The sequence below is a fragment of the Liolophura sinensis genome, chromosome 9 (assembly GCF_032854445.1).
Source record: "Liolophura sinensis isolate JHLJ2023 chromosome 9, CUHK_Ljap_v2, whole genome shotgun sequence".
NCBI lineage: Eukaryota > Metazoa > Mollusca > Polyplacophora > Chitonida > Chitonidae > Liolophura > Liolophura sinensis.
The window spans coordinates 2917510-2944540 of record NC_088303.1 but is presented as its reverse complement, the minus strand read 5'-3'; the positions used below and the strand labels follow the sequence as shown (position 1 = coordinate 2944540).

General features: G+C 37.6%; 1 protein-coding gene across 1 annotated transcript in view; it reads left to right on the top strand.

The window, feature by feature from the left end:
* The first annotated feature begins 967 nt into the window (after nucleotides 1-967).
* LOC135475845 (uncharacterized) overlaps nucleotides 968-27031 on the top strand; it is a 28855-nt gene continuing 2791 nt past the window's right edge. Inside the window, exons 1-9 of the mRNA XM_064755786.1 lie at nucleotides 968-1209; nucleotides 4518-4573; nucleotides 5086-5238; nucleotides 6992-8309; nucleotides 9013-9189; nucleotides 10115-10198; nucleotides 10724-10784; nucleotides 25782-25901; nucleotides 26219-26398. Coding sequence (XP_064611856.1) covers nucleotides 1094-1209; nucleotides 4518-4573; nucleotides 5086-5238; nucleotides 6992-8309; nucleotides 9013-9189; nucleotides 10115-10198; nucleotides 10724-10784; nucleotides 25782-25901; nucleotides 26219-26398 — 2265 coding nt within the window. The 5' untranslated portion in view covers nucleotides 968-1093. The remainder of the gene's footprint in view (nucleotides 1210-4517; nucleotides 4574-5085; nucleotides 5239-6991; nucleotides 8310-9012; nucleotides 9190-10114; nucleotides 10199-10723; nucleotides 10785-25781; nucleotides 25902-26218; nucleotides 26399-27031) is intronic.

Here is a 27031-nt window from a genome sequence, read left to right as displayed (position 1 = left end):
TGTATGTTTGTCTGTCTGTCCCTCTGTGTGTATGTTTGTCTGTCTGTCCCTCTGTGTGCCTGTCCCTCTATGTGTCCGTCTTATCTGTCTGCCTGTCCCTCTGTGTGTCTGTCTATCTGTCTGTCCCTCTGTGTGTCTGTCTGTCCCGTTGTGTGTCTTTCCCTCTGTCTGCTTGTCCATCTTGTCTTTCCCTCTGGGTGTCTGCGTCTGTCCTGTCTGTTCATCTATCTGTCTGTCCATCTGTGTCTGTTCATCTGTCTGTCTGCCCCTCTGTTTCTGTTCGTCTGTCTGTCTCTTTTGTCCAGTCTGTTTATCTGTCTGTTTTTTCTTCTGTCTGTCTGTCCCTCTGTGTGCTAGTTCAATCTGTCTGTCTGTCTCTGTCTGTGTGTCTGTTCATTTGTTTTGTTCCTCTGTGTGCTAGTCCATCCTGTCAGTCTTCGTCTGTGTGCTAGCCCATCTGTCTGTCTTTCTCCGTCTGTGTGACTGTTCGTCTGTCTGTTCTTCTGTGTCCTTGTTCATCTGTCTGTCCCTCTGTCTGTCTGTCCCCCTCTTTGTTCGTCCTTCTGTCCGTCTATTCATCTATTTGTCTGTCCCTCTGCCTGTCTGTTTCTCTGTGTTTCTATCCCTCTGTGCGTGTTCATCTGTCTGTCTGTCTGTGTTTCTGTTCATGTGTTTGTCTGTGTTTACGTTGATCTGTTTGTTTGTCTGTGTTTTCCGGTTCATCCTGTCTGTTCTTCTGTGTGCTTGTTCATCTGTCTGTCTGTCCCTCTGTCTGTCTGTCCCCCTCTTTTTCTGTTCGTCCTTCTGTCTGTCTATTCATCTATCTGTCTGTCCCTTTGCGTTTCTATCCCTGTGTGTGCGTGTCCATCTGTCTGTTTGTCTGTGTTTCCGTTCATCTCGGAACATATCCAGAAAAAATTCCTGTGCTTTAGCTGAGATGATAATTAGGATCATTACGTATTAATCAGCTTAATTTGCATAACATTCTGATGTTATGAAGTAAAATAGTCATATCGAGGCCACTGTATTTTCAAAACTTAGCAAATAGAATGTTGTTTGTAAAGATACACTGTGCATCTTTTGTAGCCTGCGCATGATTCCTTCACACCTACAACATACCAGAGTTCCCTATCAAATCAAGCGTTGTTCTCTTTATGGTGTCCGACCTCTGACCTTGAGCCTGTCCCCTGCTGCGACCCCTGTATACAGGTAAGCCCATGTGGTCGTCTTATCATTGACTTCTTCTGTTCTAAGGCGCATAAAAGTCTGCTGCTACCTGACAAAAATGGCGTAGCCTGCTTAAGCTGTGCACATTCTGTTGACAAGTAAAACCACATGCATGTGTACATATGTATGTGCTGCATATGTGCACACGTGGGTGGCTTCCTCTGCCCCATCTTTGTGTGTGGAGGTTTGTCAGGCACCTGAAGTGTTAAGGTTCCTACAGGCCATTCTGTTTCTGTCAACATAAACCTCTGTCACTTACATATGTGCACAAGTGGGTGGTTTCCTCTGCCTCATCTTTGTGTGTGGAGGTTTGTCAGGCACCTGAAGTGTTAGGGTTCCTACAGGCCATTCTGTTTCTGTCAACCATAAACCTCTATCACTTACATATGTGCACAAGTGGGTGGTTTCCTCTGCCCCATCTTTGTGTGTGGAGGTTTGTCAGGCACCTGAAGTGTTAAGGTTCCTACAGGCCATTCTGGTTTCTGTCAACCATAAACCTCTGTCACTTACATATGTGCACAAGTGGGTGGTTTCCTCTGCCTCATCTTTGTGTGTGGAGGTTTGTCAGGCACCTGAAGTGTTTAAGGTTCCTACAGGCCATTCTGGTTTCTGTCAACCATAAACCTCTATCACTTACATACGTGCACAAGTGGGTGGTTTCCTCTGCCCCATCTTTGTGTGTGGAGGTTTGTCAGGCACCTGAAGTGTTAAGGTTCCTACAGGCCATTCTGGTTTCTGTCAACCATAAACCTCTATCACTTACATATGTGCACAAGTGGGTGGTTTCCTCTGCCCCATCTTTGTGTGTGGAGATTTGTCAGGCACCTGAAGTGTTAAGGTTCCTACAGGCCATTCTGGTTTCAGCCAACCATAAACCTCTATCACTAACATGTATCTTAATAAATACTTTACAGTAAAAATAATGTGAGTTAGATTATAGTGTTTGGTCTTATCTTCACCATATACCTGACTTTGTCTTCACCATATACCTGACTTTGTCTTCACCATATACCTGGTCTTGTCTTCACCATATACCTGACCTTGTCTTCACCATTACCTGACTTTGTCTTCACCATATACCCCATATACCTGACCTTGTCTTCACCATTTACCTGACCTTGTCTTCACCATATACCTGACTTTGTCTTCACCATATACCTGACTTTGTCTTCACCATATACCTGGTCTTGTCTTCACCATATACCTGACCTTGTCTTCACCATATACCTGACTTTGTCTTCACCATATACCTGACTTTGTCTTCACCATATACCTGACCTTGTCTTCACCATATACCTGGTCTTGTCTTCACCATATACCTGACTTTGTCTTCACCATATACCTGACTCTGTCGTCCACCATATACCTGACTCTGTCTTCACCATATACCTGACCTTGTCTTCACCATATACCTGACTTTGTCTTCACCATATACCTGGTCTTGTCCTTCACCATATACCTGGTCTTGTCTTCACCATATACCTGACCTTGCCTTCATCATATACCTTGTCTTCACCATATACCTGACTTTGTCTTCACCATATACCTGGTCTTGTCTTCACCATATACCTGACTTTGTCTTCACCATATACCTGACCTTGTCTTCACCATATACCTGACTTTGTCTTCACCATATACCTGACTTTGTCTTCACCATATACTTGACCTGGTCTTCACCATATACCTGACCTTGCCTTCACCATATACCTGACTAGGTGACCACCATATACCTGGTCTTGTCTTCACCATATACCTGGCCTTGTCCTCACCATATACCTGGTCTTGTTTTCACCATATACCTGGCCTTGTCTTCACCATATACCTGACTTTGTCTTCACCATATACCTGGTCTTGTCCTCACCATATACCTGGTCTTGTCCTCACCATATACCTGGCCTTGTCCTCACCATATACCTGGTCTTGTCTTTACTATATACCTGGCCTTGTCTTTACAATATACCTGACTAGGTGACCACCATATACCCGGTCGTTCTCACCATATACCTGGCCTTGTCCTCACCATATACATGGTCTTGTTTTCACCATATACCTGGTCTTGCCTTCACCGTATACCTGACCTTGTCTTCACCATATTCCCGGTCGTTCTCACCATATACCTGGTCTTGTCTTCACCATGTACCTGGCCATGTCTTCACTACACACCTGGTCTTGTCTTCACCATGTACCTGGTCTTGTCTTCACTATATACCTGGCCTTGTCTTTACAATATACCTGGTCTTCACCATATACCCAGTCGTCTTCACCATACACCTGGTCTTGTCTTCACCATATACCTGGTCTTGTCTTCACCATATACCTGGTCTTTTCTTCACCATATACCTGGCTTTGTCTTCACCATATATCCCGTCGTCTTCAACATGTACCTGGTCTTGTCTTCACCATATACATGGCCTTGTCTTCACCATATACCTGGTCTTGTCTTCACCATATACCTGGTCTTGTCTTCAGTATATACCTGGCCTTGTCTTTGCCATATACCTGGCCTTGTCTTCACCATATACCCGGTCGTTCCATATACATGGTCTTGTCTTCACCATGTACCTGGCCATGTCTTCACTACACACCTGGTCTTGTCTTCACCATATACCTGGTCTTGTCTTCACTATATACCTGGTCTTGTCTTTACAATATAGCTGGTCTTGTCTTCACCATATATCTGGCCATGTCTTCACTGTATACCTGGTCTTGTCTTCACCATATACCTGGTCTTGTGTTCACCATGTATCTGGGCTGTTCGATTATAGTCTTTGGTCTTGTCTTCACCATATACCTGGGCTGTTCAATTATAGTCTTTGGTCTTGTCTTCATCATATACCTGGGCTGTTCGATTATAGTCTTTGGTCTTGTCTTCATCATATACCTGGGCTGTTCGATTATAGTCTTTGGTCTTGTCTTCACCATATACCTGGGCTGTTCGATTATAGTCTTTGGTCTTGTCTTCACCATATACCTGGGCTGTTTGATTATAGTCTTTGGTCTTGTCTTCACCATATACCTGGGCTGTTCAATTATAGTCTTTGGTCTTGTCTTCATCATATACCTGGGCTGTTCAATTATAGTCTTTGGTCTTGTCTTCACCATATACATGTACCTGGGCTGATTTCACAATAACCTGAGTGGAGGTTTTCCTCAGTAAATGGCATCATCTTAAACCTAGGGGAGATAACACAGGTAATATATGTATATTTGCATAGGAATTAGGTCACTAATAACTTGAAATGATACATGTACAGTTATAGTTAGTGTGTTTAACGAATGAATGTTTTCAGTGTGTGTGATGTTTGGGACAACTCTGCAGTACAGAGGATGAACAAGTTGATTGAAGGTGAGTCATTCACTGCTGCCCAGGTGGAATTAAACAGAACAAAGTAAACCATTAATTTTTAAGAAGCATCTTCACATCTCATATTACATATTAAAGATGATGTAGTAAAATGACAATAATTAGTACATCTTGACACTGAGCTTGTCATAGTGGTTCTTACTGTGTAGCCGGGTGAGCCCAATGTGGAGAATGAAAGTTTGTCAATCAGAGCATTGATAAGTTCTGACATCTCGTGACACTTAAGTTTACAGTAACATTGCAAATATTTAGTGTTATATAAAAATGGGCTGAATGTACTGTTTTGAGGAAAATAACTTCACATACATGGATTGAAATGAGAAAATTGATGGAAAGAGTTTAGCAATTCCTCCAGCCTTGACTGCCTATAAGAGAATTCAGATGACTACAGCAGTACATGTATTATTCTTCAATTTGGGAACTTTGAGGCTCACTTGTATTGAGGTTACTACCTGTGCATGAGTACATGTATGTATACCTTGCTATTCCCCTAGGGTCTGTGGTCCGTAAGGCCCAAGTGATGAAGGTTACCCCCAAGGGAGTGCACCAGGTGAAGTTGTACCTACAGACATCAGACGATCAGTTCTGCCTCAATGACAGGCTTATACAGGAGGAGTACTGTGTGGCAGACCCTAGGGAATACTCAGGTCAGATAACGTAATCCAAGCTTTTCAGGTAGCAGGGGGATCATTAGATATGTAGAAATTCCAGATCGTTGTTTATCAGAGGGCCGTGTGAAATGACCCAAAGCCTCTCAATCAACGAGCTAATTTTTGTGAAATTTTAAGAGCAGAATACAAGATACTCATGTCTGATCAACAAGTTTTAGGCAATAAATCCAAATTGTTTTTTTAAATTATATCCTTTTAAATCAAGTTCTGTTACCAAATGGGCAATTCCCATTTTCCACTCACGGATGACTTTGTAGCTTTATGAGACAGCAATACATTTGCATTGCTTTCATGTACAAGGGGCACTACTAATACGCAGTGGAAAATTAATATCAACGAATTTGTCAATTTATAGTGTGTTAAACTTTTCATTCAAGTTTGAAAAGTGGAAGCCTCTACATGCCCAACCCGTTGATACTGAGTTTTTATGCCCAACCTGTTGATACTGAGTTTTTATGCCCAACCCGTTGATACTGAGTTTTTATGCCCAACCTGTTGATACTGAGTGGTCTTATGCCCAAGCGTTGATACTGAGTTTTATGCCCAACCCGTTGATACAGAGTTTTTATGCCCAACACGTTGATACTGAGTTTTTATGCCCAACCCGTTGATACTGAGTTTTTATGCCCAAGCTGTTGATACTGAGTTTTTATGCCCAACCCGTTGATACTAAGTTTTTATGCCCAACCTGTTGATACTGAGTTTTTATGCCCAACACGTTGATACTGAGTTTTTATGCCCAACCCGTTGATACTGAGTTTTTATGCCCAAGCTGTTGATACTGAGTTTTTATGCCCAACCCATTGATACTAAGTTTTTATGCCCAACCTGTTGATACTGAGTTTTTACGCCCAACCCGTTGATACTGAGTTTTTATGCCCAACCCGTTGATACTGAGTTTTTATGCCCAACCTGTTGATACTGAGTTTTTATGCCCAACATGTTGATACTGAGTTTTTATGCCCAACCCGTTGATACTGAGTTTTTATGCCCAACCTGTTGATACTGAGCTTTTATGCCCAACCCGTTGATACTGAGTTTTTATGCCCAACCTGTTGATACTGAGTTTTTATGCCCAACCTGTTGATACTGAGTTTTTATGCCCAACATGTTGATACTGAGTTTTTATGCCCAACCTGTTGATACTGAGTTTTTATGCCCAACCCGTTGATACTGAGTTTTTATGCCCAACCCGTTGATACTGAGTTTTTATGCCCAACCTGTTGATACTGAGTTTTTATGCCCAACCTGTTGATACTGAGTTTTTATGCCCAACCCGTTGATACTGAGCTTTTATGCCCAACCTGTTGATACTGAGCTTTTATGCCCAACCTGTTGATACTGAGTTTTTATGCCCAACCCATTGATACTGAGTTTTTATGCCCAACCTGTTGATACTGAGCTTTTATGCCCAACCCATTGATACTGAGCTTTTATGCCCAACCTGTTGATACTGAGTTTTTATGCCCAACCTGTTGATACTGAGCTTTTATGCCCAACCTGTTGATACTGAGCTTTTATGCCCAACCCGTTGATACTGAGTTTTTGTGGATTAAAAATGTATCGCCATTAGGTGAAGGGTTTTTGAATTACATGTATTTGTGTGAGAAAATTGGCCTGGATGGAAAGTGAGCCATAAATGCGTAGTATTCAAGGTGGTGGGTTCATGTTCTTTTGTTTTTTAACTGCTTCATTGCAGACTATGATTGTCTTTCTGGTCTCTTGACAGATTCAGAAGGCAGTATTTCAGATAGCGTGTCTAGCTCTCTGTCAGATGGAATGCGGTCTATCAACAGTTCAGATGAAGTTACACAAAGGAGAGAACACAGGAAGAAAACAAGAAACGAGTTTGCCTCGAGGAACATTCACGCCGAGCTGCTTACAGAAATAGGCCTGACTAATGAGGTCAAAGTTCGAGCAGAAAATTATTCTACATTAGAAGCACAGGAACGTGTTGTGTTGATACAGACAGAGAGACAGATCACAACAGAACAACAACAGCCACATTCACGTAGTTCTTCAACTCTCTGCCCCTCTCTGACATCAGATACTCAAGAGCAGTTAGCCTCAGGTACAGGTCAAGGCGCCACCCTGCCATCAAGTTCACCAATAGCCATGGACAGAGTACATGCTCAGGTATCTTCAGTTCGAGAACCAGGGGATATTTTGCGAACAAATCTTCCTGGAGCATTTTCCTCTGAGAATTGTGGATCGCATCCTGTGGTGCAGAACCATTTTTCACATGTGGTACCCAAATCTCTCATCCCATCTGACAGCGAGGACAGCAGTAGCAGTGAAACCAGCATAAACAGAAATCTGAAACTTATCCCAGAGGAGCTGTCAAAGTTGTCCAAAGGGGATGCAGTCTGCTGCAGTGACAGTGACTTGTCTGTGAGCTCTGACCCTAGCTTGATGAGGTACGAAGATCATTCAAGTAGGTCACTACTGGAGGTTGTACACAACCTCGAAAACAAACTGGCCTCCAAGTCACCATCCCCAGGCCCATTTGCTGGAACCTCCCACAGCCCTGGCCCATCCAACAGTTCTGACCCCTCCCAGAGGCCCACCTCAGCTGGCTCCGCCCACAGCACCATCCCCTCAAATGTGTCTGGGATACCTGTGTCAGCTTTTTCTGGTTCACTTGTTGATTTTGAGAAGAAGACAGGTGACAGAAATCTCAGCACAAGCCACAGTCTGAGGTCAGGGGATGTATCTGAGGTTGAGATAAATCAGGAGCAAATCATCACAGCAGGCAACAGAATGGGGGATAGCCAAATGTTGTCTCCACTATCCAAGACCACCCCTGTTGAAGGTGACCATTCTCTCTCTACCCCAGACCCTCACGTCCTTGACCTCTCTGTGGACCATGTTCTATCTGGTCTTTTGTCCCTCGATCCCTCTGCCCCTGGCCTCAAGACACGCCGCCCAAAGCTGCCTCTGAATGGCTCTGAAGGGCTAAAGGGAAGAATGGGAAGAGGTGGGAAAGTCAAATCTCCTTCTGGTCGTGTTTGTTTTTCTGATGATGAACAGATCCATGGAACTTCCAGGTAAGCATATGATTGAAAAGGTGTCCACGTAACCTAAACGACGTTAGTTTCGTACACAATTTTTAGAGGCACGTAAAGAAAAGGCACGTATACAAAATATTATTTTGGAACTTTTGTTGCTAAAACTTAAAATTTCCCCTTTGGAATATCATCCCATGTTCCAAGCAAATGTCAAAACACCCTTCTAAAATCAATAGAACTCGCAGAATCGGGAAAAGTGGGCAAGTTAGTCATTTACAAAATTTATCATAGGTTTGTAATAAATAAAAGAATGACACTTCCCAAATTACAAGGCACATGAACAGCGCAGATCTCTTCCACAGCTGAATGTACACATTTGTCCACTACAGATGAAGGGAAGTAATCAGCATATCTGTCCCATAATGATGAAAGATGATTTAAAAAACACCCTGATCGCAATCCAGATTACCACCATTATTTAATGGATTAGTGTTTGGCTGTGCACAATTTTTCATCCAAATCTACCTCTAACTTTTCCCGTAAAAGTGCCAACAGACAAAAAATACTCTCAAGAAGTAAAAAAGATAACCTCTTTGGGAGAGATCACATGAGGTTCTACATGTAAGTGGAGCATTGTGTCTCGTCTTCCTAGAAAGTGAAGAAAAACTCATGAAATCTGCAAACCTGCTTGTTTTTTTTTTGTTTTTTTGTTACATGTGTAACACAGTTTGTTTTTCACCAGGACAGAGAAGAAAGTGGTGAAATCTCCCAAGACGCCCCCGATAATCAACAAGAAAAACATTGCCCTTAAGTCTATTCTGAAGAATTACTCGTCCATGCTCCCTGAGGAGCCACGCCCTAAACAAGAGCAGCCCCACTCACCTGTCACATTTGCATCTGCCGAGGACATTACAGACAGGTTTAGTATCATAGCCTCTTTCTGATAGTCTTTAATACTCCATTGACAAGGGCAAAGTTAAGCTGGTTTAAATCTTACACTATTTTAGACGGGTTTGGCGTCGCCCATGTGAATACAAGGTGGGGGCATATAGTCTGGTTTATTTGTTCCTGTTAGTGACATTTTGAGGGCTTGTAAATGGTTGCTGGATAGCCATGTAGACATGCCTCGGTAGAGGCTGATGGTGGTGGTGGTGTTACTGATTTAGTGTAAATCTGACCAGGTGAACCCACCCAGAATAGGTACAATCAGATGTCAGTATGCCAACACCCAGAATAGGTGCAATCAGATGTCAGTATGCCAACACCCAGAATAGGTGCAATCAGATGTCAGTATGCCAACACCCAGAACAGTTGCAATCAGATGTCAGTATGCCAACACCCAGAACAGGTGCAATCAGATGTCAGTATGCCAACACCCAGAATAGGTGCAATCAGATGTCAGTATGTCAACACCCAGAATAGGTGCAATCAGATGTCAGTAGGCCAACACCCAGAATAGGTCACATAATGATGTGTTGTTGTTGTTATGTAAGAAGTCAACATGTGATGTTTTGCATGAAATGACCATTTAAGACCTGTATGAAAGAAACAGGCATACCATGTCCTTTTCTGCTTATTTCTTTTGTCATATGCTCTGTTACACATTTGTTTTTGATCCAGTTGGCCCAGTGATTTAATGTGTTTCTCTCAAAGCAGATAAAATGGCCTTGACTGATTACATTTCATGATTTGGCTGCAGCTTTGTGTTAAGATGTTAATCAATAGGATCTACTGGGCAAAATGATGTGATTCTTTCTAGGGTTTTTTTTCTTTGTGGTAGATGTGAAGTGTTCTTAAGTGTGGTTTAAAACCCGGTTAAATATCGGACTTAAACTGAATTTCAGGTCATCTATTGACTCTTCCCAGTCAGATCAGGAGAATCCCGTGTTGAGGAAAACTCAGCTGGGTAACAGAATCCTGGCTAACAGGTCAGTTTTACTTTTAGATATGCCACAGAATCCTGGCAAACAGGTCAGTTTTACACTTAGATATATAAAAGAATCAAGGCTAACAGATCTATTTTAAACTTAGATATGTAGCAGAATCCTGGCTAACAGGTCAGTTATATCCACAGATTATGTTACATCCACAGAAAGTGTTACATCCACAGATAGTGTTACATCCACAGATAGTGTTATATCCACAGATAGTGTTACATCCACAGATAGTGTTACATCCACAGATAGTGTTACATCCACAGATAGTGTTGTGTCCACAGATTGTAGTACATTCACAGATTGTGTTATACCGTCAGGTTGTGTTACATCCACAGGTTGTGTTACAAGTTTTATATAATCATTTTTAACTCGCCTGTGCAGTGTGAGCTTATGTTATACCTGAAGCTTCATTGTTAGTGTCAGCGTCCAGTGACAGGTGATGTTTATAAGGTAAATGTTATTTGTAAGAGGTGTTAATACGTCTACATGTATTATAACTTTCCTTTCCATTTCTAGACTATTGACACAGTTGGCTGGACAGACAAAGTGTTCACAAACCTTGGACTTGAAGACTGAGGTAGTCCAAGTTAGTTACTTCTGTTGCACAGATGTGAACTTTAAATGCTCTATAGAGATTGGTGCACATAATGTGGAATAAGAAAGCACTTCTTTTGCATTTATTATTAGAACGATTCTGACATGCGCTTGTAGTGAAATTTTTTCTTTGTTTTTTTCTTTAGTGAGAACTTTCCATTCTGTCTCTAGTGAGAGTATTTCTTTGTGTTGTGCATGTAGTGAGAATGTTTCTTTGTGTTGTGCATGTAGTGAGAATGTTTCTTTTTGTTGTTCATGTAGTGATAATGTTTCTTTGTGCTGTGCTTGTAGTGAGAATGTTTCTTTGTGTTGTTCATGTAGTGAGAATGTTTCTTTGTGTTGTTCATGTAGTGAGAATGTTTCTTTGTCTTGTGCATGTGTGCATGTAGTGTGAATGTTTCTTTGTGATGTTCATGTAGTGAGAATGTTTCTTTGTGCTGTGCTTGTAGTGAGAATGTTTCTTTTTGATGTTCATATAGTGAAAATGTTTCTTTTTGATGTTCATGTAGTGAGAATGTTTTTTTGGTTGTGCATGTAGTGAGAATGTTTCTTTGTCTTGTGCATGTAGTGAGAATGTTTCTTTGTCTTGTGCATGTGTGCATGTAGTGTGAATGTTTCTTTGTGTTGTTCATGTTGTGAGAATGTTTCTTTGTGCTGTGCTTGTAGTGAGAATGTTTCTTTGTGTTGTTCATGTAGTGAGAATGTTTCTTTGTGCTGTGCATATAGTGTGAATGTTTCTTTGTGTTGTGTATGTAGTGAGAATGTTTCTTTGTCTTGTGCATGTGTGCATGTAGTGAGAATGTTTCTTTTTGTTGTGCATGTAGTGAGAATGTTTCTTTGTGTTGTTCATGTAGTGAGAATGTTTCTTTGTCTTGTGCATGTGTGCATGTAGTGAGAATGTTTCTTTTTGTTCTTCATGTAGTGAGAATGTTTCTTTGTGTTGTGCATGTAGTGTGAATGTTTCTTTGTGTTGTGCATGTAGTGTGAATGTTTGTTTGTGTTGTTCATGTAGTGAGAATGTTTCTTTTTGTTGTTCATGTAGTGAGAATGTTTCTTTTTGTTGTACATGTAGTGAGAATGTTTCTTTGTGTTGTTCATGTAGTGAGAATGTTTCTTTGTGTTGTACATGTAGTGTGAATGTTTCTTTGTGTTGTTCATGTAGTGAGAATGTTTCTTTGTGTTGTACATGTAGTGTGAATGTTTCTTTGTGTTGTACATGTAGTGTGAATGTTTCTTTGTGTTGTGCATGTAGTGAGAATGTTTCTTTGTCTTGTGCATGTGTGCATGTAGTGAGAATGTTTCTTTTTGTTGTTCATGTAGTGAGAATGTTTCTTTGTGTTGTTCATGAAGTGAGAATGTTTCTTTTTGTTGTACATGTAGTGAGAATGTTTCTTTTTGTTGTTCATGTAGTGAGAATGTTTCTTTGTGTTGTACATGTAGTGTGAATGTTTCTTTGTGTTGTACATGTAGTGTGAATGTTTCTTTGTGTTGTTCATGTAGTGAGAATGTTTCTTTGTGTTGTACATGTAGTGTGAATGTTTCTTTGTGTTGTGCATGTAGTGAGAATGTTTCTTTTTGTTGTTCATGTAGTGAGAATGTTTCTTTTTGTTGTACATGTAGTGAGAATGTTTCTTTGTGTTGTTCATGTAGTGAGAATGTTTCTTTGTGTTGTACATGTAGTGAGAATGTTTCTTTGTGTTGTTCATGTAGTGAGAATGTTTCTTTGTGTTGTACATGTAGTGTGAATGTTTCTTTGTGTTGTACATGTAGTGTGAATGTTTCTTTGTGTTGTGCATGTAGTGAGAATGTTTCTTTGTCTTGTGCATGTGTGCATGTAGTGAGAATGTTTCTTTTTGTTGTTCATGTAGTGAGAATGTTTCTTTTTGTTGTTCATGTAGTGAGAATGTTTCTTTTTGTTGTACATGTAGTGAGAATGTTTCTTTGTGTTGTTCATGTAGTGAGAATGTTTCTTTGTGTTGTACATGTAGTGTGAATGTTTCTTTGTGTTGTACATGTAGTGTGAATGTTTCTTTGTGTTGTTCATGTAGTGAGAATGTTTCTTTGTGTTGTACATGTAGTGTGAATGTTTCTTTGTCTTGTGCATGTAGTGAGAATGTTTCTTTGTCTTGTGCATGTGTGCATGTAGTGTGAATGTTTCTTTGTGTTGTTCATGTAGTGAGAATGTTTCTTTTTGTTGTTCATGTAGTGAGAATGTTTTTTTTTGTTGTTCATGTAGTGTGAATGTTTCTTTGTGTTGTACATGTAGTGTGAATGTTTCTTTGTGTTGTTCTTGTAGTGAGAATGTTTCTTTGTGTTGTACATGTAGTGTGAATGTTTCTTTGTGTTGTACATGTAGTGTGAATGTTTCTTTGTCTTGTGCATGTGTGCATGTAGTGTGAATGTTTCTTTGTCTTGTTCATGTAGTGAGAATGTTTCTTTTTGTTGTTCATGTAGTGAGAATGTTTCTTTTTGTTGTTCATGTAGTGAGAATGTTTTTTTTTGTTGTTCATGTAGTGTGAATGTTTCTTTGTGTTGTACATGTAGTGTGAATGTTTCTTTGTGTTGTTCATGTAGTGAGAATGTTTCTTTGTGTTGTACATGTAGTGTGAATGTTTCTTTGTGTTGTACATGTAGTGTGAATGTTTCTTTGACTTGTGCATGTAGTGTGAATGTTTCTTTGTGTTGTGCATGTAGTGTGAATGTTTCTTTGTGTTGTTCATGTAGTGAGAATGTTTCTTTGTGTTGTACATGTAGTGTGAATATTTCTTTGTCTTGTTCATGTAGTGAGAATGTTTCTTAGTGTTGTACATGTAGTGTGAATGTTTCTTTGTGTTGTACATGTAGTGTGAATGTTTCTTTGTGTTGTGCATGTAGTGAGAATGTTTCTTTGTGTTGTGCATGTGTGCATGTAGTGAGAATGTTTCTTTGTCTTGTGCATGTGTGCATGTAGTGAGAATGTTTCTTTTTGTTGTTCATGTAGTGAGAATGTTTCTTTGTGTTGTGCATGTAGTGTGAATGTTTCTTTTTGTTGTTCATGTAGTGAGAATGTTTCTTTGTCTTGTTCATGTAGTGAGAATGTTTCTTTTTGTTGTACATGTAGTGAGAATGTTTCTTTGTGTTGTTCATGTAGTGAGAATGTTTCTTTGTGTTGTACATGTAGTGTGAATGTTTCTTTGTGTTGTACATGTAGTGTGAATGTTTCTTTGTGTTGTTCATGTAGTGAGAATGTTTCTTTGTGTTGTACATGTAGTGTGAATGTTTGTTTGTGTTGTGCATGTAGTGAGAATGTTTCTTTGTCTTGTGCATGTGTGCATGTAGTGAGAATGTTTCTTTTTGTTGTTCATGTAGTGAGAATGTTTCTTTTTGTTGTTCATGTAGTGAGAATGCTTCTTTTTGTTGTACATGTAGTGAGAATGTTTCTTTGTGTTGTTCATGTAGTGAGAATGTTTCTTTGTGTTGTACATGTAGTGTGAATGTTTCTTTGTGTTGTACATGTAGTGAGAATGTTTCTTTGTGCTGTGCATGTAGTGTGAATATTTCTTTGTGTTGTGCATGTAGTGAGAATGTTTCTTTTTGTTGTTCATGTAGTGAGAATGTTTCTTTTTGTTGTTCATGTAGTGAGAATGCTTTTTTTTGTTGTACATGTAGTGAGAATGTTTCTTTGTGTTGTTCATGTAGTGAGAATGTTTCTTTGTGTTGTACATGTAGTGTGAATGTTTCTTTGTGTTGTACATGTAGTGAGAATGTTTCTTTGTGCTGTGCATGTAGTGTGAATGTTTCTTTGTGTTGTGCATGTAGTGAGAATGTTTCTTTGTCTTGTGCATGTGTGCATGTAGTGTGAATGTTTCTTTGTGTTGTTCATGTAGTGAGAATGTTTCTTTTTGTTGTTCATGTAGTGAAAATGTTTCTTTTTGATGTTCATGTAGTGAGAATGTTTTTTTTTTGTTGTGCATGTAGTGAGAAAGTTTCTTTGTCTTGTGCATGTAGTGAGAATGTTTTTTTGTCTTGTGCATGTGTGCATGTAGTGCGAATGTTTCTTTGTGTTGTTCATGTTGTGAGAATGTTTCTTTGTGCTGTGCTTGTAGTGAGAATGTTTCTTTGTGTTGTTCATGTTGTGAGAATGTTTCTTTGTGCTGTGCTTGTAGTGAGAATGTTTCTTTGTGTTGTTCATGTAGTGAGAATGTTTCTTTGTGCTGTGCATGTAGTGTGAATGTTTCTTTGTGTTGTGTATGTAGTGAGAATGTTTCTTTGTCTTGTGCATGTAGTGAGAATGTTTCTTTGTGCTGTGCATGTAGTGTGAATGTTTCTTTGTGTTGTGCATGTAGTGAGAATGTTTCTTTGTCTTGTGCATGTGTGCATGTAGTGAGAATGTTTCTTTTTGTTGTTCATGTAGTGAGAATGTTTCTTTGTCTTGTTCATGTAGTGAGAATGTTTCTTTTTGTTGTTCATGTAGTGAGAATGTTTCTTTTTGTTGTTCATGTAGTGAGAATGTTTTTTTTTGTTGTTTATGTAGTGTGAATGTTTCTTTGTGTTGTACATGTAGTGTGAATGTTTCTTTTTGTTGTTCATGTAGTGAGAATGTTTCTTTTTGTTGTACATGTAGTGAGAATGTTTCTTTTTGTTGTGCATGTAGTGAGAATGTTTCTTTGTGTTGTGTATGTAGTGAGAATGTTTCTTTGTCTTGTGCATGTAGTGAGAATGTTTCTTTGTGCTGTGCATGTAGTGTGAATGTTTCTTTGTGTTGTGCATGTAGTGAGAATGTTTCTTTGTCTTGTGCATGTGTGCATGTAGTGTGAATGTTTCTTTGTGTTGTTCATGTAGTGAGAATGTTTCTTTTTGTTGTTCATGTAGTGAAAATGTTTCTTTTTGATGTTCATGTAGTGAGAATGTTTTTTTTTGTTGTGCATGTAGTGAGAATGTTTCTTTGTCTTGTGCATGTAGTGAGAATGTTTTTTTGTCTTGTGCATATGTGCATGTAGTGTGAATGTTTCTTTGTGTTGTTCATGTTGTGAGAATGTTTCTTTGTGCTGTGCTTGTAGTGAGAATGTTTCTTTGTGTTGTTCATGTAGTGAGAATGTTTCTTTGTGCTGTGCATGTAGTGTGAATGTTTCTTTGTGTTGTGTATGTAGTGAGAATGTTTCTTTGTCTTGTGCATGTAGTGAGAATGTTTCTTTGTGCTGTGCATGTAGTGTGAATGTTTCTTTGTCTTGTGCATGTAGTGAGAATGTTTCTTTGTCTTGTGCATGTGTGCATGTAGTGTGAATGTTTCTTTGTGTTGTTCATGTAGTGAGAATGTTTCTTTTTGTTGTTCATGTAGTGAAAATGTTTCTTTTTGATGTTCATGTAGTGAGAATGTTTTTTTTTGTTGTGCATGTAGTGAGAATGTTTCTTTGTCTTGTGCATGTAGTGAGAATGTTTTTTTGTCTTGTGCATATGTGCATGTAGTGTGAATGTTTCTTTGTGTTGTACATGTAGTGTGAATGTTTCTTTGTGTTGTACATGTAGTGTGAATGTTTCTTTGTGTTGTTCATGTAGTGAGAATGTTTCTTTGTGTTGTACATGTAGTGTGAATGTTTGTTTGTGTTGTGCATGTAGTGAGAATGTTTCTTTGTCTTGTGCATGTGTGCATGTAGTGAGAATGTTTCTTTTTGTTGTTCATGTAGTGAGAATGTTTCTTTTTGTTGTTCATGTAGTGAGAATGCTTCTTTTTGTTGTACATGTAGTGAGAATGTTTCTTTGTGTTGTTCATGTAGTGAGAATGTTTCTTTGTGTTGTACATGTAGTGTGAATGTTTCTTTGTGTTGTACATGTAGTGAGAATGTTTCTTTGTGCTGTGCATGTAGTGTGAATATTTCTTTGTGTTGTGCATGTAGTGAGAATGTTTCTTTTTGTTGTTCATGTAGTGAGAATGTTTCTTTTTGTTGTTCATGTAGTGAGAATGCTTTTTTTTGTTGTACATGTAGTGAGAATGTTTCTTTGTGTTGTTCATGTAGTGAGAATGTTTCTTTGTGTTGTACATGTAGTGTGAATGTTTCTTTGTGTTGTACATGTAGTGAGAATGTTTCTTTGTGCTGTGCATGTAGTGTGAATGTTTCTTTGTGTTGTGCATGTAGTGAGAATGTTTCTTTGTCTTGTGCATGTGTGCATGTAGTGTGAATGTTTCTTTGTGTTGTTCATGTAGTGAGAATGTTTCTTTTTGTTGTTCATGTAGTGAAAATGTTTCTTTTTGATGTTCATGTAGTGAGAATGTTTTTTTTTGTTGTGCATGTAGTGAGAAAGTTTCTTTGTCTTGTGCATGTAGTGAGAATGTTTTTTTGTCTTGTGCATGTGTGCATGTAGTGCGAATGTTTCTTTGTGTTGTTCATGTTGTGAGAATGTTTCTTTGTGCTGTGCTTGTAGTGAGAATGTTTCTTTGTGTTGTTCATGTTGTGAGAATGTTTCTTTGTGCTGTGCTTGTAGTGAGAATGTTTCTTTGTGTTGTTCATGTAGTGAGAATGTTTCTTTGTGCTGTGCATGTAGTGTGAATGTTTCTTTGTGTTGTGTATGTAGTGAGAATGTTTCTTTGTCTTGTGCATGTAGTGAGAATGTTTCTTTGTGCTGTGCATGTAGTGTGAATGTTTCTTTGTGTTGTGCATGTAGTGAGAATGTTTCTTTGTCTTGTGCATGTGTGCATGTAGTGAGAATGTTTCTTTTTGTTGTTCATGTAGTGAGAATGTTTCTTTGTCTTGTTCATGTAGTGAGAATGTTTCTTTTTGTTGTTCATGTAGTGAGAATGTTTCTTTTTGTTGTTCATGTAGTGAGAATGTTTTTTTTTGTTGTTTATGTAGTGTGAATGTTTCTTTGTGCTGTACATGTAGTGTGAATGTTTCTTTTTGTTGTTCATGTAGTGAGAATGTTTCTTTTTGTTGTACATGTAGTGAGAATGTTTCTTTTTGTTGTGCATGTAGTGAGAATGTTTCTTTGTGTTGTGTATGTAGTGAGAATGTTTCTTTGTCTTGTGCATGTAGTGAGAATGTTTCTTTGTGCTGTGCATGTAGTGTGAATGTTTCTTTGTGTTGTGCATGTAGTGAGAATGTTTCTTTGTCTTGTGCATGTGTGCATGTAGTGTGAATGTTTCTTTGTGTTGTTCATGTAGTGAGAATGTTTCTTTTTGTTGTTCATGTAGTGAAAATGTTTCTTTTTGATGTTCATGTAGTGAGAATGTTTTTTTTTGTTGTGCATGTAGTGAGAATGTTTCTTTGTCTTGTGCATGTAGTGAGAATGTTTTTTTGTCTTGTGCATATGTGCATGTAGTGTGAATGTTTCTTTGTGTTGTTCATGTTGTGAGAATGTTTCTTTGTGCTGTGCTTGTAGTGAGAATGTTTCTTTGTGTTGTTCATGTAGTGAGAATGTTTCTTTGTGCTGTGCATGTAGTGTGAATGTTTCTTTGTGTTGTGTATGTAGTGAGAATGTTTCTTTGTCTTGTGCATGTAGTGAGAATGTTTCTTTGTGCTGTGCATGTAGTGTGAATGTTTCTTTGTCTTGTGCATGTAGTGAGAATGTTTCTTTGTCTTGTGCATGTGTGCATGTAGTGAGAATGTTTCTTTTTGTTGTTCATGTAGTGAGAATGTTTCTTTGTCTTGTTCATGTAGTGAGAATGTTTCTTTTTGTTGTACATGTAGTGAGAATGTTTCTTTGTGTTGTTCATGTAGTGAGAATGTTTCTTTGTGTTGTACATGTAGTGTGAATGTTTCTTTGTGTTGTACATGTAGTGTGAATGTTTCTTTGTGTTGTTCATGTAGTGAGAATGTTTCTTTGTGTTGTACATGTAGTGTGAATGTTTCTTTGTCTTGTGCATGTAGTGAGAATGTTTCTTTGTCTTGTGCATGTGTGCATGTAGTGTGAATGTTTCTTTGTGTTGTTCATGTAGTGAGAATGTTTCTTTTTGTTGTTCATGTAGTGAGAATGTTTTTTTTTGTTGTTCATGTAGTGTGAATGTTTCTTTGTGTTGTACATGTAGTGTGAATGTTTCTTTGTGTTGTTCTTGTAGTGAGAATGTTTCTTTGTGTTGTACATGTAGTGTGAATGTTTCTTTGTGTTGTACATGTAGTGTGAATGTTTCTTTGTCTTGTGCATGTGTGCATGTAGTGTGAATGTTTCTTTGTCTTGTTCATGTAGTGAGAATGTTTCTTTTTGTTGTTCATGTAGTGAGAATGTTTCTTTTTGTTGTTCATGTAGTGAGAATGTTTTTTTTTTGTTGTTCATGTAGTGTGAATGTTTCTTTGTGTTGTACATGTAGTGTGAATGTTTCTTTGTGTTGTTCATGTAGTGAGAATGTTTCTTTGTGTTGTACATGTAGTGTGAATGTTTCTTTGTGTTGTACATGTAGTGTGAATGTTTCTTTGTCTTGTGCATGTAGTGTGAATGTTTCTTTGTGTTGTGCATGTAGTGTGAATGTTTCTTTGTGTTGTTCATGTAGTGAGAATGTTTCTTTGTGTTGTACATGTAGTGTGAATATTTCTTTGTCTTGTTCATGTAGTGAGAATGTTTCTTAGTGTTGTACATGTAGTGTGAATGTTTCTTTGTGTTGTACATGTAGTGTGAATGTTTCTTTGTGTTGTGCATGTAGTGAGAATGTTTCTTTGTGTTGTGCATGTGTGCATGTAGTGAGAATGTTTCTTTGTCTTGTGCATGTGTGCATGTAGTGAGAATGTTTCTTTTTGTTGTTCATGTAGTGAGAATGTTTCTTTGTGTTGTGCATGTAGTGTGAATGTTTCTTTTTGTTGTTCATGTAGTGAGAATGTTTCTTTTTGTTGTTCATGTAGTGAGAATGTTTCTTTTTGTTGTACATGTAGTGAGAATGTTTCTTTGTGTTGTTCATGTAGTGAGAATGTTTATTTGTGTTGTACATGTAGTGTGAATGTTTCTTTGTGTTGTACATGTAGTGTGAATGTTTCTTTGTGTTGTTCATGTAGTGAGAATGTTTCTTTGTCTTGTGCATGTAGTGAGAATGTTTTTTTGTCTTGTGCATGTGTGCATGTAGTGTGAATGTTTCTTTGTGTTGTTCATGTTGTGAGAATGTTTCTTTGTGCTGTGCTTGTAGTGAGAATGTTTCTTTGTGTTGTTCATGTAGTGAGAATGTTTCTTTGTGCTGTGCATGTAGTGTGAATGTTTCTTTGTGTTGTGTATGTAGTGAGAATGTTTCTTTGTCTTGTGCATGTGTGCATGTAGTGAGAATGTTTCTTTGTCTTGTGCATGTGTGCATGTAGTGAGAATGTTTCTTTTTGTTGTTCATGTAGTGAGAATGTTTCTTTGTGTTGTGCATGTAGTGTGAATGTTTCTTTTTGTTGTTCATGTAGTGAGAATGTTTCTTTTTGTTGTTCATGTAGTGAGAATGTTTCTTTTTGTTGTACATGTAGTGAGAATGTTTCTTTGTGTTGTTCATGTAGTGAGAATGTTTCTTTGTGTTGTACATGTAGTGTGAATGTTTCTTTGTGTTGTACATGTAGTGTGAATGTTTCTTTGTGTTGTTCATGTAGTGAGAATGTTTCTTTGTGTTGTACATGTAGTGTGAATGTTTGTTTGTGTTGTGCATGTAGTGAGAATGTTTCTTTGTCTTGTGCATGTGTGCATGTAGTGAGAATGTTTCTTTTTGTTGTTCATGTAGTGAGAATGCTTCTTTTTGTTGTACATGTAGTGAGAATGCTTCTTTTTGTTGTACATGTAGTGAGAATGTTTCTTTGTGTTGTTCATGTAGTGAGAATGTTTCTTTGTGTTGTACATGTAGTGTGAATGTTTCTTTGTGTTGTACATGTAGTGAGAATGTTTCTTTGTGCTGTGCATGTAGTGTGAATATTTCTTTGTGTTGTGCATGTAGTGAGAATGTTTCTTTTTGTTGTTCATGTAGTGAGAATGTTTCTTTTTGTTCATGTAGTGAGAATGCTTCTTTTTGTTGTACATGTAGTGAGAATGTTTCTTTGTGTTGTTCATGTAGTGAGAATGTTTCTTTGTGTTGTACATGTAGTGTGAATGTTTCTTTGTGTTGTACATGTAGTGAGAATGTTTCTTTGTGCTGTGCATGTAGTGTGAATGTTTCTTTGTGTTGTGCATGTAGTGAGAATGTTTCTTTGTCTTGTGCATGTGTGCATGTAGTGTGAATGTTTCTTTGTGTTGTTCATGTAGTGAGAATGTTTCTTTTTGTTGTTCATGTAGTGAAAATGTTTCTTTTTGATGTTCATGTAGTGAGAATGTTTTTTTTTGTTGTGCATGTAGTGAGAATGTTTCTTTGTCTTGTGCATGTAGTGAGAATGTTTTTTTGTCTTGTGCATGTGTGCATGTAGTGTGAATGTTTCTTTGTGTTGTTCATGTTGTGAGAATGTTTCTTTGTGCTGTGCTTGTAGTGAGAATGTTTCTTTGTGTTGTTCATGTAGTGAGAATGTTTCTTTGTGCTGTGCATGTAGTGTGAATGTTTCTTTGTGTTGTGTATGTAGTGAGAATGTTTCTTTGTCTTGTGCATGTAGTGAGAATGTTTCTTTGTGCTGTGCATGTAGTGTGAATGTTTCTTTGTGTTGTGCATGTAGTGAGAATGTTTCTTTGTCTTGTGCATGTGTGCATGTAGTGAGAATGTTTCTTTTTGTTGTTCATGTAGTGAGAATGTTTCTTTGTCTTGTTCATGTAGTGAGAATGTTTCTTTTTGTTGTTCATGTAGTGAGAATGTTTCTTTTTGTTGTTCATGTAGTGAGAATGTTTTTTTTTTGTTGTTTATGTAGTGTGAATGTTTCTTTGTGTTGTACATGTAGTGTGAATGTTTCTTTGTGTTGTTCATGTAGTGAGAATGTTTCTTTGTGTTGTACATGTAGTGTGAATGTTTCTTTGTCTTGTGCATGTAGTGTGAATGTTTCTTTGTGTTGTGCATGTAGTGTGAATGTTTCTTTTTGTTGTTCATGTAGTGAGAATGTTTCTTTTTGTTGTTCATGTAGTGAGAATGTTTCTTTTTGTTGTACATGTAGTGAGAATGTTTCTTTGTGTTGTTCATGTAGTGAGAATGTTTCTTTGTGTTGTACATGTAGTGTGAATGTTTCTGTGTGTTGTACATGTAGTGTGAATGTTTCTTTGTGTTGTTGATGTAGTGACAATGTTTCTTTGTGTTGTACATGTAGTGTGAATGTTTCTTTGTGTTGTACATGTAGTGAGAATGTTTCTTTGTGCTGTGCATGTAGTGTGAATATTTCTTTGTGTTGTGCATGTAGTGAGAATGTTTCTTTTTGTTGTTCATGTAGTGAGAATGTTTCTTTTTGTTGTTCATGTAGTGAGAATGCTTCTTTTTGTTGTACATGTAGTGAGAATGTTTCTTTGTGTTGTTCATGTAGTGAGAATGTTTCTTTGTGTTGTACATGTAGTGTGAATGTTTCTTTGTGTTGTGCATGTAGTGAGAATGTTTCTTTGTCTTGTGCATGTGTGCATGTAGTGAGAATGTTTCTTTGTGTTGTTCATGTAGTGAGAATGTTTCTTTGTGTTGTTCATGAAGTGAGAATGTTTCTTTTTGTTGTTCATGTAGTGAGAATGTTTCTTTTTGTTGTTCATGTAGTGAGAATGTTTCTTTGTGTTGTACATGTAGTGTGAATGTTTCTTTGTGTTGTACATGTAGTGAGAATGTTTCTTTGTGTTGTTCATGTAGTGAGAATGTTTCTTTGTGTTGTACATGTAGTGTGAATATTTCTTTGTGTTGTTCATGTAGTGAGAATGTTTCTTTTTGTTGTTCATGTAGTGAGAATGTTTCGTTTTGTTGTTCATGTAGTGAGAATGTTTCTTTGTGTTGTTCATGAAGTGTGAATGTTTCTTGGTGTTGTTCATGTAGTGAGAATGTTTCTTTGTGTTGTACATGTAGTGTGAATGTTTCTTTGTATTGTACATGTAGTGTGAATGTTTCTTTGTGTTGTGCATGTAGTGAGAATGTTTCTTTGTCTTGTGCATGTGTGCATGTAGTGAGAATGTTTCTTTTTGTTGTTCATGTAGTGAGAATGTTTCTTTGTGTTGTGCATGTAGTGTGAATGTTTCTTTTTGTTGTTCATGTAGTGAGAATGTTTCTTTTTGTTGTTCATGTAGTGAGAATGTTTCTTTTTGTTGTACATGTAGTGAGAATGTTTCTTTGTGTTGTTCATGTAGTGAGAATGTTTCTTTGTGTTGTACATGTAGTGTGAATGTTTCTTTGTGTTGTACATGTAGTGTGAATGTTTCTTTGTGTTGTTCATGTAGTGAGAATGTTTCTTTGTGTTGTACATGTAGTGTGAATGTTTGTTTGTGTTGTGCATGTAGTGAGAATGTTTCTTTGTCTTGTGCATGTGTGCATGTAGTGAGAATGTTTCTTTTTGTTGTTCATGTAGTGAGAATGTTTCTTTTTGTTGTTCTTGTAGTGAGAATGTTTCTTTTTGTTGTACATGTAGTGAGAATGTTTCTTTGTGTTGTTCATGTAGTGAGAATGTTTCTTTGTGGTGTACATGTAGTGTGAATGTTTCTTTGTGTTGTACATGTAGTGAGAATGTTTCTTTGGGCTGTGCATGTAGTGTGAATGTTTCTTTGTGTTGTGCATGTAGTGAGAATGTTTCTTTGTGTTGTGCATGTAGTGAGAATGTTTCTTTTTGTTGTACATGTAGTGAGAATGTTTCTTTGTGTTGTTCATGTAGTGAGAATGTTTCTTTGTGTTGTACATGTAGTGTGAATGTTTCTTTGTCTTGTTCATGTAGTGAGAATGTTTCTTAGTGTTGTACATGTAGTGTGAATGTTTCTTTGTGTTGTACATGTAGTGTGAATGTTTCTTTGTGTTGTGCATGTAGTGAGAATGTTTCTTTGTCTTGTGCATGTGTGCATGTAGTGAGAATGTTTCTTTTTGTTGTTCATGTAGTGAGAATGTTTCTTTGTGCTGTTCATGAAGTGAGAATGTTTCTTTTTGTTGTTCATGTAGTGAGAATGTTTCTTTGTGTTGTTCATGTAGTGAGAATGTTTCTTTGTGTTGTACATGTAGTGTGAATGTTTCTTTGTGTTGTACATGTAGTGTGAATGTTTCTTTTTGTTGTTCATGTAGTGAGAATGTTTCTTTGTGTTGTACATGTAGTGTGAATATTTCTTTGTCTTGTTCATGTAGTGAGAATGTTTCTTAGTGTTGTACATGTAGTGTGAATATTTCTTTGTGTTGTACATGTAGTGTGAATGTTTCTTTGTGTTGTGCATGTAGTGAGAATGTTTCTTTGTCTTGTGCATGTGTGCATGTAGTGAGAATGTTTCTTTGTCTTGTGCATGTGTGCATGTAGTGAGAATGTTTCTTTTTGTTGTTCATGTAGTGAGAATGTTTCTTTGTGTTGTGCATGTAGTGTGAATGTTTCTTTTTGTTGTTCATGTAGTGAGAATGTTTCTTTTTGTTGTTCATGTAGTGAGAATGTTTCTTTTTGTTGTTCATGTAGTGTGAATGTTTCTTTGTGTTGTACATGTAGTGTGAATGTTTCTTTGTGTTGTTCTTGTAGTGAGAATGTTTCTTTGTCTTGTACATGTAGTGTGAATGTTTCTTTGTGTTGTACATGTAGTGTGAATGTTTCTTTGTCTTGTGCATGTGTGCATGTAGTGTGAATGTTTCTTTGTCTTGTTCATGTAGTGAGAATGTTTCTTTTTGTTGTTCATGTAGTGAGAATGTTTCTTTTTGTTGTTCATGTAGTGAGAATGTTTTTTTTGTTGTTCATGTAGTGAGAATGTTTCTTTGTGCTGTGCATGTAGTGTGAATGTTTCTTTGTGTTGTGTATGTAGTGAGAATGTTTCTTTGTCTTGTGCATGTGTGCATGTAGTGAGAATGTTTCTTTTTGTTGTGCATGTAGTGAGAATGTTTCTTTGTGTTTTTCATGTAGTGAGAATGTTTCTTTGTGTTGTGCATGTAGTGAGAATGTTTCTTTGTCTTGTGCATGTGTGCATGTAGTGTGAATGTTTCTTTGTGTTGTTCATGTTGTGAGAATGTTTCTTTGTGCTGTGCTTGTAGTGAGAATGCTTCTTTTTGTTGTACATGTAGTGAGAATGTTTCTTTGTGCTGTGCATGTAGTGTGAATGTTTCTTTGTGTTGTGTATGTAGTGAGAATGTTTCTTTGTCTTGTGCATGTAGTGAGAATGTTTCTTTGTGCTGTGCATGTAGTGTGAATGTTTCTTTGTGTTGTGCATGTAGTGAGAATGTTTCTTTGTCTTGTGCATGTGTGCATGTAGTGAGAATGTTTCTTTGTGTTGTTCATGTAGTGAGAATGTTTCTTTTTGTTGTTCATGTAGTGAGAATGTTTCTTTTTGTTGTTCATGTAGTGTGAATGTTTCTTTGTGTTGTACATGTAGTGTGAATGTTTCTTTGTGTTGTTCTTGTAGTGAGAATGTTTCTTTGTGTTGTACATGTAGTGTGAATGTTTCTTTGTGTTGTACATGTAGTGTGAATGTTTCTTTGTCTTGTGCATGTGTGCATGTAGTGAGAATGTTTCTTTTTGTTGTTCATGTAGTGAGAATGTTTCTTTTTGTTGTTCATGTAGTGAGAATGTTTCTTTTTGTTGTTCATGTAGTGAGAATGTTTTTTTTTGTTGTTCATGTAGTGTGAATGTTTCTTTGTGTTGTACATGTAGTGTGAATGTTTCTTTGTGTTGTTCATGTAGTGAGAATGTTTCTTTGTGTTGTACATGTAGTGTGAATGTTTCTTTGTGTTTTACATGTAGTGTGAATGTTTCTTTGTCTTGTGCATGTAGTGTGAATGTTTCTTTGTGTTGTGCATGTAGTGTGAATGTTTCTTTGTGTTGTTCATGTAGTGAGAATGTTTCTTTTTGTTGTTCATGTAGTGAGAATGTTTCTTTTTGTTGTGCATGTAGTGAGAATGTTTCTTTTTGTTGTTCATGTAGTGAGAATGTTTCTGTGTTTGTTGTCTATCTACAAGCCCAGCATGTCCAGGATGCTATGTGAAGCTTACTTGACCTCTGACATCTTGTGTTCTTAGGAGCCTGAGAAATACGGCAGTTTTTACAGACCCCCTGATGGAGTGTACGTTGCTGCAGACATCAAACTGCGACCTGTGGAGACACTGGATGGGGTGCCATTTGATGACCGGGTTATAAAGGTGCTCAAATCCTTCTGGATGTTTTATTATGACCTGAAACAATTGAATGAACAGCGTGTTGGTTTAAGAATACTCTGTAATCATGTAGACTATGCTTATTTGGATAATATTTTGTTGGCACGTAGGGCTCAAGTTGGCACCTAATTCCCCCTAGAAACCTCTTTACAAACTCATTTTAATGTGAAATTTTCCTGGTTCAGGTTGTAAGCATTGTGTTCAACTTGTGCCATAAAACTTTTAATACAAGGACAGTTGCAATTATTTTTTGCAGCTTGTTTTGTGCATGACCAGACCAGATGAGACATGTTTGTTTGCAGGTACTGAGGAGTAAGAAGCTGGACTCGCCTCTGTTGATCCAGTCGTACTGCTGGCCGCCAGTCCTGCGTGGCAGAGATGTCATCGGTATCGCACCCCGGAACAAAGGCCAGATCCTAGCGTATTTAGCTCCCTTACTGACACAGCTTATTGAGAACAAGCTCTACCCTGAAGGAGGAGGGGTCAGTGTTGTATAGTCTTATCCTGCTCACATGATGACACCTTGTTGATATTTATTGGACAATTTGTGCGCTCTACGGCACGATGTTCTCTTTTCATTATCATGACCTCTTTCTAGAGTTTATGGTAATCTCATCATTTGTGACAATTTCTGGCAAAAAAATGAAATAAGGAGCTCTGATTGTTGGAGAAGAGTAGTGGAATGAAGTAGATGTGGTGATGAGAAACAAGAAATCACGTTTGCACTACGTATCCAGATATATCCAGTTAATAGTTTAAAATGTGAATGAAATGTTTTAAAATCATCAAATTCGATGTTGGGTCTGTTGGAACCCATCTGGTTTCATTGACGTGACATCAGTAACTTTAACTCAAAATAGTTTGTTTGAAGATCCATTGGCAAATACTTTCATAGCCCTATATACACAGGCATTGTGAATGCAGAAATCTAGCAGTGTGGGTGTTTGTTAAGTGACAAAAATGTGATAGGTTGCCATTGGTTACAGAAAAAGCATTGTGGAATGATTTAAATGAATTTCTCTCTGTTAAAAAAAAGGTCTCAAATAATAGTTCAAGCTATTTTGCTATACAGTGTTTATTGGTATTTTATCTGACATATACCATAAATCTTAACT